Source organism: Lasioglossum baleicum, unplaced genomic scaffold (assembly GCF_051020765.1).
Source record: "Lasioglossum baleicum unplaced genomic scaffold, iyLasBale1 scaffold1293, whole genome shotgun sequence".
In the NCBI taxonomy this organism is placed as follows: Eukaryota; Metazoa; Arthropoda; class Insecta; order Hymenoptera; family Halictidae; genus Lasioglossum; species Lasioglossum baleicum.
In genome coordinates, this window is record NW_027470352.1 from 2888 (window position 1) to 15267 (window position 12380).

Sequence of the window (12380 nt, forward strand, 5' to 3'; positions counted from 1 at the left end):
TAAATGTTCAAATTATTCTATTTTTATTAATTTGTATTTGTAATTTGTAATTTGGTATTTTTATGTTTTGTATTTCCTTAGTACGAATAAACAAGCAACGAGTTTAATTGTACGTTTGTTGCAAGTTTCATAAATTTACAACATACGATAACAATTCCAATAAATTGTGTTCCAATTCCAATTGCATTGAATAGGAAAATAAAAACAATGTCTTACAAACAGTATAAAATTATTATAGTATTTATACATATGAGGTTCTCTGCTTTCTTATTTTTTAAATGAAATAGCGATTAAATTTATAATATATTTAAATAATTTAAATTAGAACGAAATGTTGAATAAAAATAGTTGAGAAGCACTGAAGATTGTGGTGGCAGTAAGAGAGGTACATTGAAACACATTTGTCAGTGAAAGCGATTGTTGGCCAGGTGGATCGTTGTGATGATTTGTTTGATTAAACGTGAACAATGTTCAATCTTTTACGAAGTCTAATTTTCGGAGTGTTTCTTAGTCTCGTAAACACTAGTATGCCTAATTCATGGTATGAAAATTTACCCGCGGTGGCCTTAGATTACAAAGTTCATATCGATGCTGGAAAAGAAGATTGTTACTTTCAATATGTTGATGCTGGTGCTACTTTCTATGTAAATTTCCAGGTATGTAATTGTTTATTACACTATCATTTTACTGAGAATGCTTTTCTTATACATTTACTTGAGTTGAGAACCGCATAACACTTGAAGATACACGAGTATTTCCTTAAAATTTTAGATACCATTCATTTGAGTATTTAACCATATGGATGTATATATTGCGATTATAGATTTTCAAATATTTGGAAGGAAAGAAAATTTTCAAACATATTTATACACGCAGGTAGTACGTGGTGGAGATGGAAAAGCTGTTTTGCAATAAGAAATCCAAATGGAATAATAGTTCATCGTTATCAGTGGCTTTCTAGTTCGGATTATCAAGATACCGTGAAAGATGCTGGTTATTACAGTATTTGTATAGATAATCAATTTTCCAAATTTGCACCAAAATTAGTGAACTTATATATCACAGTGGTTAGGTAATAATTTTATCTACGTGTATACACTTTCAAATTTATCATGTTATGAAATGTAACTTTTAATTGTCATTAATAATACGATATAACATAGGTACGATGAATGGGATAAATATTCAAGAGAGCTGGAGGAATTAAATATTTCCGTAGAAAACTTCACAGTACGTATTTATTATTTTCATTTACGTTTATCAAATTGTTTGTTACATATTTGTGCTTTGTAGTCTGTAATAACAAATGTAGAGAGAAACATTAATAAGATGCTTCAAACTCAGCATTTGAGTAGAAGTAGAGAAGCTCGAGATTTAAATTTGTTATTGGATAACAATTCTTATGTCCAAACATGGTCTATTGCACAAATAATTGTCATAATGGTAACAACAGCAATCCAGGTATATTTTGTAAGAAAACTATTCGAAGTAAAGCCAACTAGATATTCTAGGGCAGGTATATAGATATTATCAAATACACTGTAATGTATGAAAGTGAACATGTTCAACGAAAAGATCTGTGTTTACCACAGAAAAGAGTAATGACAAAGTTGCTGAATTTCTATTTGGAAATATAATACTCTTGCTTCTAGAAAATTATGTTTGTTACTTCAGTTAAAGTTTGTCATATTTTTAATAGCATAATAATATTTTTCCTGAAAAAGAGCTAGGAAGAATGTTTTAAATTGTATTATGTCTCACTTCCCCAGAATATGTCTCATAGACAGAACATTCCATCGATTGTTATAAATTATTTAAACATTAATTTTATTTGTGTTTTACCCTCAGGCTTTTAGATAAACGTATAAATTATATTTATTAATCATTAAGATTATTAGGGAACATTTATAAGATTTGTACGAAGATAATAAATAACAACATACTTTTGTTACAGACATGTTTTCATTTTTTTCCAATTCCTATATTTATAACTCGATGTTAGATTAATATACGAGTATGTGAGAATAAAAGGGATTAGATTAATGTAGAAGCTTGTGAAAGTTGATTTATTAGAAATTACATTAATTAGCAATTCATAATTGCAGCAATCTTTATTTAATTAATAGCTGATTGTTGCTTTGTTTTCCGTTGCGATTATATTTCCGTTTAACATAAGGAAACGATGTCTCTGTTTAAGATTTTTCGCGCGAACATGTTCCGAAGCAATTTCTTTCGTATAATTTCCAGGAAACCAGCCCTGTTCACCATTTAACAATTTTTCTCCATGATACCATCCGTCCGACATTTTTCTAAACACGTTTATAACATCTCCTGAAAGTAGCATACCGCGTTAGTTGAAGGAGAGAGAGAGAAAAAAAAAGAAAAAAGACTAAGGTAAAAGTAATAACTTTTTCGTAGAAGAGATTACACACCTGGATGTAATGATAATTCATCTGGTTGATTTGGGGAATAGTAATACAGAGCTACTACTTGAGGACAATCCCACACCTCGTAAAGAGTTTCTCCTGTCAATCCTCGTTTCGATGGCGAAACTGCTTCTAACCACCTTTGTCTTTCTGTGTCGCTTTCACATGTTAAAATATATTCGATCTGGTGTCCGGAATGATTTTCTAAGAGAGTCAATAACATTGCATTGCGTCCATTGAACGGCGAATCTTCGGAAACTGATTCTAAAGCGATTAGACTTCTTTTACAAGCATCTATAACGGTGTACGTTTCGTCGTGAGTACTGTAGCAAAGAGAAGAAAAACGTACGTTATAGAGAATATTTAACTTGACGATGGAACGAATAAAATGCGAATAAATGTCGAATGTTTATACTTGGATTTATATTTTGCGACTAGAAGGAAATCGGTGAGTAGTAATAAATAGAGAGGCGTTTATTCTTTCCAAACGTAAGTTTATATTCGGAATCTGCTTTTGTCGACAGTTGCACGACTGGCCCACTTTTAATTAAATATTTCCCTTTTAACACGATCGGTTTAATTTTTACGGAATATTCGAGTTTCCTGGAACATAATTACAGTTCTTCGGTATATATAAATAGATAATGATTAAGCGATAAACGTTACCTGGCTAAATTTTCCATCTCGATTTCTTTCGCCGCGGCACGGGCACCTTCGTTGCATTCAGCAACAACATAACTTAAATTGGACAAAATTTTTTCCCAGTGGGTCCTATCATCGTGTTCGACTGGTAGTTTAGAAAGAACCGCATCAGCCAATAAAGGAAGCCTGAACCACATTTATATGCTTTTGTCGTTCATTCGTTATTCGATGTATAGACTGACTTATCTTACCTCGTTATTCGTTGCATGGGTAACATTAAAAAAGAGTGCAAAGATAAACTTTGGCAAGTCGAACGAGCTTCTATTTGCGAGACCGTTTCTACAAATTTTAAGCCCTTCCGCGTTCTGGAATAATTATTTCGCAGGTATAACTTTATCGACATTCGAAAGAAAAACATTTTCCATGTACCTTAAATCTCGGAGTGTCGTATCTATGCTAACTTGTTTACAACAGTATGCAACGTAAATGTCTAAACATTTGTCGGCATATTTAAGCAATACGTTTGATAAACCGTGCAACATTGGATCGTGTCTCCATACGGTTTCCAATTCGGCTAAGAACTGTTGCGATGCTTGCAACACGCTCGGTATACCGCCGAACAGTTTATCCTTTTCGATCGGTGTCAAAATTTCATCGAACAAGCAGTCGTTTAGGAATTCGTTCTTCAGCACACGAAGAGAATTCAGATAGGACGCTTCCGACGTGAGAATCTCGAATTTCGCTTCCTGGATCTTCTTCTCTTCCGTGCTCAGTCGTTCTAATGAAAAGTAAAACGTGACCGTCGAGAGGGCTTTCGATAAAATAGGAAAAAGCAACGATGCAACCAGTCGCTTACGTAAAAGACCATTATTTATAACTTGCGGCGTTTGCACCATAATATTCTATATCCCGGTTTGGCTAGATCCGTTGTAGATTGCGATGGGATCATATTTTCGACCTATGATCAGCGAGTAACGATTAAATCGTCCAGCAGCGTTCAAGAGATTCAAGAGATTCGAGATACGTTACCTCTTCATAGCCGTCCGAGTTGCAATCAAAGGCTATTCTAGCAGTGGCTGCTGCGTAAAATTGATAGAGAGGTTCCTGATCGGCAAATACGCTGTAGTGATCTAACGTGACATCGCGAAGAGTTAGAAAATTGGCAAGGATACATGCAACGGCGATTGGTCGAGTTGTCAAAGTTGCAAATCAACTTACCTACTTCCTTGTTGGTATTGCTGTACATCGGTTCCCTGCTCGAATCCCTCGTCGTTCCTGTGGATTCGTTATCGTCGTTCGTAGTGTAACCATTCAAGTAAAACGTGGAGAAAGGTCCGGTAACGTTCTTTTTAAAATGCCTGGCAAAACTGAAATATCTTCCACCGTCTAAATTCGAATGATCGTTGGAGGATTCTTTGCTTTCCTCGCAGGAATGTTCGTCGTCAACCGAGGTCCTTCTCCGCATCCGGCCTAAACTTCCTTTGGTAATGCTCCAAGTTCTTCGAAGCATTTTTATTCTTCTACCGAGAGTTCGAGTAAGGCTCACTTCACGCGGTGGAGGAGGATTCGGTTTTGTCGGTGCCTCCATATACGCGATTACCAATCGATTCGGAATCTTTTCCTCCGTTTCGGTATCTTTCTCCTTTTGTTCTTTCCTCTGATCGAATGTTTCCGTTTCCGAATCGGTGCTGAAATCATCCTCCGGCTGGAAGGAACGAAGGCTCTCGTACGTGCTATCGTCCGATGCATCGTCTGCAAAAATAATTAACAGCTAAATCGGTGGAAAAGGAGAATAACACGCGCGAAATTCCAATCTCCGCCTGTTTCTTAAATTAACGAGAAAAGTTAGCTTCGACTGGTCTTTTTACTCTCGTACGATCATCCAGATAAATCGTCGAATTTATTTACTTTCTTTCGCCAAGATACAAGGTAGGTACACGGGGATTTTACGGTAAGATAAATGACATTTTAATCGAGGCAATTTTCTAAAATCTTGCGAGACCTTCGTGAACATAGCACGACGTTTCCTGCGTGTCCAGGTCTTCGTCTAGGTTGATCACCCTCATTTGAACCAGGCCCAGCGTTCTTTGCGAATCTTGCGTCGTTTGCTTCCTTTCAGCTTCCTTCTCTTCTTTCTTCCATTCTTCGATATTCCTCGAACAGCCAACGAGCAACACCGATCCGTTGCCAAGGCTCACAGCCACTTAAAATCATCGTTCACGGTCAAGCGTTACTATGTCGTTCTCTTACGTTCACGCATGTACGAATGTCTGTGTGATAAGCCGAGGATATCGCGTATGCACCGACATTTGTCCAAGTTCCCAAGGTTAACAGGCAGATCGAAGAATCGCGAAATCGGGAAATGAAAGAGAAGGAAGAGGATGGAAAGCCAGGCGTATCGAGCGAATAAACAAGGTGAAATCATTTCGACCGCGCGAATCGCGTAATTTCTTTTACTTTCATTTCCACACGGGGATCGTGTCATCGACGGCGCGTGAATCGGAGGAATTATTTATACGTAGATCGAACAGCTCTTTACGTATTGTCCGTTACAGGATCGTGCACAGGTATAGAATGTACATGCAAGGTAAACGTTGGCTAGTAACCAGAGACTAGTTCGGAAGGTTGGTAAACAGTCGTATAATCCTTCTTCCCTTGGACAAATCTCAATTTCGGCGAAGCTTTTATGGTACGTCGTGTACGAAGCGTGATAAAAAGTAACCGGTGTTATTTACCTTGTGTATTCGGTCGGCGGAAAATTTTCAAGGTCTGTTTCATTTCCACGACATGTCGACTCGTTACGAACGAGTCTCGCGTAAGAGCACAGTTTCACGAATAGGAAATTTTTGTATCACGGCTGAGTTGGAGGCTGAGCAGAGAACGAGGATCGAGGAACAATTGTATCGTTGGAATATTTCCCGATACGACAGAACATGATACGACACGATACGACACGACAGGGCACTATAGCACGCTATAGGGCACGATAGGGCAGGATAGGATAAAAGTATAATATAAGAAGAGGCGAGGCGGCGGGACGAGCGGCTCGGCCGTGACTGACACTGGCAGAGCGCAATATGCGCTTTCACCTCCCGGCGATCTCTGCTCGAGTCCGGTTTCCAGGCTGAACTCCTCGATAAAATATTTTCACGCGCTTCGAATTATCGCCTACGTACTCTCTTCGTACCATCGCATTGTTGTTAATCCTTCGGAAATCTCGGCGAATCGTTCGAATCGTTCGAATCGTCCTTGGCGGTAGGTAGTAGCATGTCCGTGAAAACGATTGCAAGCTTTTATATACATACTCTTACTTATACGTGCCTTTCTCTTCCTCCTCGAATTTCTCTTCTAATCGAACTGGAAACAAATATGACGAAACACACGGTACTCGTCCGAGATGATGTCGGAAAATCTCGCTCGGAACGCGAGTGACCGATTCGTTGCGTTTCAGCGTTTGTAGATCATGATTTTCAACGTCTTTCTTCATGAAACATACGCGACGAGCAAGCAACTTTTACTCCAGACAACTAATTACGTGATTTTTTCGGAGATATCACGGTGTAATGCATTAAACATACTGTTCCATAACGTTGATTCGAAAAAGAAAAGGCCGCTGCTTCCTCGTTTAACGCAATCTCGCATTCGTCTATTTTTTCTTTTTTTTTTTCCTTCCTTTCTTTCTTTCTTTCTTCCTTTCTTGTTTTCAATTTCGAGCCAATCCCGATCGCTAGTTTATTTAAAAAGAGGTCGGGATCGATGAAAAATATGCGTTTCGTTCATCGCTGTCCCACTCTTGAACTACCTTGACACTTGTAATTCGTTCGTAGATCTGAATCACGTCGAATCAATTATATAGCCTAATGGAATTCTTATTCGCTTACTAGCCACGTGTAGCGTGAGAGAGATAGAAACTAGTAATTCCATACCTTTGTACTCTAGAAAAAATGTTGAAAAGTAATCGACACTCGCTGCTATTCACTGCTATTCGCGCACCTGTGCCTTCCGTAACGAAAGTTACATTGAAAATTCCAAAAGAGTTTATCGCGTGTGACACGAGTAAAATTAATTTGTCGCGATAAAAAAACTTTCATGCTTATTTACGTAACGACAGAAAAAGTGTTTCTTTCTATAATTTCTCAATGCGTAAGCGATTTTCGCCGTACCTCTGATTATCGATACGACAATTACGATTACGATTACGCACAAACTTACCATTGTACGTGGACTCGCGTGAAAGTGATTTCGACGATGATTTCAAGTTTTTCCTTGATACCCAGGATCGCGGTCTTCTCGTCTTCCGGGACCATTTTTGACCCGATCTTTTTCTACTCGAAACGACTGGTGTCTCTGTACTTTTTCCATTAAACAAAAGTCAGTTTTTAGAGAACTTATAGTAAATGTAACGCGACTTTCGGTTTTATCCTATTCGGTTGCACTTACGACGAAGAGGATTTATTCGGGACTCGAGCCGAACCGGTGGTGGTAGTTGAATCGTCCAAATCCTCCCACTCGGATTCTTTGCCGTATGCCCAAGTCGATCCTAAGATCGAACCCATCGTAGAACCGGTGTAAAGACTATTGACTCGCTCCTCGCTCGGTAAACCGACGTCATCGTACACGTCTCTGTCGTTGTTCAGCGTTATATCGGTATCTTCGTCCACGCTCGAGTATTCGTTGCTAACGAACAATTCGTCATCTCCCTTCGTTTCGTCATCCCGAATTTCCCTCTCGTTATTCGCGAACACGTTTCCCGCGTAGGATGGACCCATAACGTCGTCATAGATATCGTCGAAATCTTGAAAAGCGGCCGAAGATTCGTCGATACGATGATTTCCGTCGGTTCGCGATACAGGAGTGCCCACGTCGTCGTAGTCATCTTCCTAATCGCGTATTGCAACACGATAGAAAGAAAAGAGGAAAAAAAACTGATAATTCGATCGTTTGGCCGTCTCGCGAGTATGTTATGTCGAGTAATCGTCAAGGATAATTAGAGAAAGCTTATATAAATATATGGAATATATTAAACTTGTGTATAAATAGAAGAACCGAGTAGAGATGCGGAGTTATCACCTGGTCGATAAGATTCAACGGTCCTACGTCGTCGTACACTTGGCCAGCAACCTCTTCGATGCATTGGATATTTTCACTCGTAATTGATCGCGTGTTCTCGAAAAGGAAGTTCTTAGTCCGATTGCTCCACAGAAAACTGGAATTAGCAGGTAACTCGGTAGACGACTCGCACGTTGCTTCGTACGTTTTCTCCTGGCGTTCGTTTGCCCGATATTCGCACGTTTTCACCTGCTGGCTTAACTCCAACGCCTTTGCCGAGCGTGCTTGCAACTCGGACAACAATTCGCGTTTCAAGTTTGCGATATCGAAAGCGTCGGTGTTTCCTAAAATTTGAAAACGCCGCGATTAGAGGAGATCTGGTCGGTGAAGAAGGCGGATAATAAGGAGACGAGATGGAAAATTATCGCGAGAGAGGAGACGTACGCGAAGAAGTTGTTTGTTCCTTTGATCTACCGCGAAGAACCGTGCCGAAGGAAATGGATCCGGCGATTCTAGCGATCGACGATTCCTCCGTTCCATTTCCAGCCATTGAATCTTCCTGACTGGTTGCAACCAGAAGCGGTAAAGTGGCACACTTTTGTTCGTGTGTAATTATGACTTGCTCTAAACTAAACCTGATGGTGTTTTCGTTGGAAACCAGATTCGGATTCGTGGCAGACGCGACGTGAACGAAATTCGACGGCGAAGAGATTTTTAGATATTTCAGTTCCTCCCGAGAGAGACTTCTCGATCGGTATCTAGCCTTAGAATTTATCCCTATTTTCGAATCTATCGATAACGTTTTCAACGAGTTCAACGATCCTCTCGAATTACACTTTTCCTTCTGCTTTCTTTTCGGTCCCTTTACGAAATATTCCGGCACGAAATGCAATATATTTTTACCAAAGTATTTCTTCTTTTTCTCGCAATTTGCGAATTCAAAGTCCGTGCTGAATATCAAACTTTCGGCTAATTTGCTATCGGAAAATGTTTCCATTAAAGACTTGCCGTCGAACAGTTTCACGTTCGAACAACTCTTGCTGGCCAAATCGTTCGTAGACTTGGACTTTACGAACACGTTTTTCCCGTACAAACTATCCTGCTCGTTCTCCAGGCTTTCCTCGTCTTCGTTCGCATCATCTTCCTTCGCATCTTCCTTCGCATCTTCCTTCGCATCTTCCTCCTTCGCATCTTCTTGCTTCGCATGTTCGCGGACATACCAACAGGTGTCCGTAGCAAATGTCGATTCTATTTTCTCGTAATCGTTTCCATTCGCCTCAGAAGATAAGGAGGAAGTAGCGTTTTCGTTGTTCCAAGGGTAACCATGATCGAGATTATGCTTGCTTTCTCGCGAATAAGTTTCTCCGTAGTCATCGTTCCCGCGTTCTGCGTCGATTTCTCCTGCAACTGTTATCAAAGAGGCATCGATATCACGGTTGTCGATATTTTCTCTGGCGGTTTTTTTCTCGCTGTATTGACCGATAACGGAATGGAAATCCGCAACGGTGGTATCCAACTGCGGTCTGTTTTGCGGCGCTGACGTCGAGGATGATACGACCAGTAGATATTTCGCGTGCTGCTTCGACGTGAGACACGTCGCGTCCACCTGAACGAAACATTTCACGCGATTCGTTAGTTTACCTAGACGTACCGTATGGCTGAGACATTTCTAACGGTTTTGCAGATACGCTTTCGAGGAATGCGATAGAAATCGTAACTGTTTACAAAAGCGTAACTGTCGCGCCACTCGTGATGCGTGTCACGATTTTTAGACAAGCTATCGGCCGACCGGAGAAACAACGTTATCAACGGAAAAAATGATAAGCATTGGAAGAATCGTCGCGAGCATGGCGTAGGAGAAAAGAAGAAAAAATGCTGCACGTTACCGGATGCACGAGCGGACCAGACCGATTAGATAGCGAAATTATTTCGAATCTGTGATCGGTAACTCTCGAATTCTTACCGAACGACGAACAACGACCGAGCAACTTGGAAATTAACGAGCCACTCCTTTATTAGCATCGTTTAACTCTAGCCGGAACTGGAATTCTAACCACGCTGCAAGTTTCAGTACCGTTCCTCGAATCGTGTTTTTTCGAATTCAAGTAAATCGAAAGAGATGGCTATGACAGAATAATTAACGCGAACCTTGAAGCTGGATCTCTTGGCAGTGGCTTCGGTACAGATTTTCCCTTTCTTCTTTGGCTCAGTCGCTTTTTCCGTTGTAACGTTCTTATCGTCCACGGGCAACAATTGCAGAGGTAATGTCGCTCTCTTTAAAGCCAGACTGTCCAGAGTAGCGTAGATAATTTTGTCCGAACTCGCAGATGATTTTCGGTCTCCGTGAAGGAAACTTCTATTAGCTATGGGCACGATACTCATCCTTTCATTTATTTCAACGCCACGATAATCCTATACCATACGTTGATCTTGGCTCGATCACCAAACAGAGTTGTTATTTAGATGGGACCATTAGGAATCTCGCGAATCGGTACACGTTCGCTGCTTTTTTTCTCCTCCCTGACATTATTATATCGTAAGCGTAAAAATCGTCGAAAAAATCTGCGTACACGCGATTAAGAATGCCTAGAAAAACGCTATTTCGTCGATCCAGCGATAACGAGAGAAACGCGATCCGTTATCAAATACCGCTAATATGCGCGCGCATCGAGAATTCGACGCGATAATTTCTGCATACTCGATGCGAACAGTTGTTTTTTTTTCCTGTCAGCAAAAACTTTCGACGCGATACGATTGATCACGACGAAAGTTAACGAAGGACGTTGATATGTTTAATACGCGTGATAAATTAATCGCGATTTATCAATGGTAGAATTAACAACGACTAAGCCTGTCTGTCCTGTTGCTTCGCGCAATATTCCTAAAGACGTATCACACAGTTCCGTTTTCGCAATCACTTTCCGCGACTGCTTCTTCTCGCATTATACCAAATATCATGCTTTCCCAAACGAAAGATTAACGTAATCCTGCCGATCAAAATATCCCTACGTTCTTTTCCTTTTCCTTTTACCACCACCATGTGTATTTCCGTTCGTTTTTCAGCACACTTTATGTATTTCACTCCGAATTCTCCGACGTTTCATGCTATTGTTATGTTTCGATTCTCTTCCCGTATCGGTTAATCGTCACAAAATTCGTACAACACTCGACACGATAAACTTGACGTTAACAAGGCCACGGTTACATTTATCTTTTACAAGTGTGTTTTTATCCGCACCGTATTCGTCGAAGGATCTACAAACGCGATTAGAAATATGTCACGAGCATAAGTATTAGCTGGTCGCGAACTCTTCTGAGCAATACCGTATCGATTGAACTGATTCGCCGATCGAGTGACAAATCATGCATACTCGGTGAATTTTTAAACCGTTTTGCTCTGCCTCGGTGCGGGCACGATCCCGCGTACACCAGATCGGTCGTCTTCGTCGGTTTTCGTCGCTATTCGTCAACCATTCCCGTATTCCTTGAATTATTCACCCTCCCTGTTTTCATACTTTCATCTATACCAGTTCCGTACTTTCGCTTCGCGACTGATTGCAACTTTTATTCCGCGGTTAGAAATACCAACAACCTGTTATAACGTGTTTCTTTCTTTATTACTCTTCTATTATACGCGATACTAGTTCCTTTTTTTATCGCTAATTCGACCACGTGAATTTTACCGAACGCGTCCATTCCGCAATTTCTCTATCGCCATATCCTGTATACGCGGAGAAAGAAAATTTTTCACATGATCATTCGAAACTCAACTTTTTTTTCGTCTTATTTCAAATTTTACTTCCAGTCCCGACTTTTCCTGTATATCTACAAACACAGCCCTGAGGAGCAGGGATTCTCGTGTAAACCGAAGTCAGGGAAAGGTAAAACGATGCATCAGGTAGTCAAGAATTCTTACATTCTTGCGCAGCTGAGTATTGGATGATGATGTGGCAGGTTGGCCCCATTCTTTCCTGGCGGTTTTCATGGACTTGGTCTCTCATTATTGGACCGGACCAAGCGACATAAACCATGATACTCTTTTTCGAAAGTAGGCCAGAATGCGAACATTCCTAATTTATAAGTACCATCATTAATTCCATAAAACATAATTAATCGTTAGAACACGAAAAAATACAGCTAGAGGTAAAAAGAATATCTCGCGAGTTTGATATTACTAGAAAAGGTTGAGAAACTGGAATAATCGTGTGTCAAGAAAAACTTGAAAAGCAAAAATTTTGTACGATAACGATAAGAAATCGTAAA

At 40.2% G+C, this 12380-nt stretch overlaps 2 protein-coding genes across 2 annotated transcripts; one reads left to right on the plus strand and one right to left on the minus strand.

Annotated features, from left to right (window-relative positions):
• The first annotated feature begins 467 nt into the window (after window positions 1-467).
• Window positions 468-1524, plus strand: LOC143220614 (transmembrane emp24 domain-containing protein 5-like). Its single transcript, XM_076446232.1, is given in 5 exon segments — window positions 468-656; window positions 877-901; window positions 904-1072; window positions 1164-1230; window positions 1294-1524. Coding segments are annotated over 5 exon segments (681 nt in total).
• A 591-nt stretch (window positions 1525-2115) lies between these two features.
• On the minus strand, window positions 2116-10511 carry LOC143220610 (uncharacterized). Its single transcript, XM_076446228.1, is given in 18 exon segments — window positions 2116-2151; window positions 2153-2331; window positions 2433-2749; window positions 2842-2902; window positions 2905-3029; window positions 3093-3254; window positions 3320-3433; window positions 3498-3846; window positions 3925-3957; window positions 3960-4026; window positions 4098-4198; window positions 4287-4820; window positions 5071-5271; window positions 7281-7420; window positions 7509-7948; window positions 8139-8461; window positions 8562-9723; window positions 10266-10511. Coding segments are annotated over 18 exon segments (4578 nt in total). The 5' UTR covers window positions 10500-10511.
• Window positions 10512-12380: the final 1869 nt, after the last annotated feature.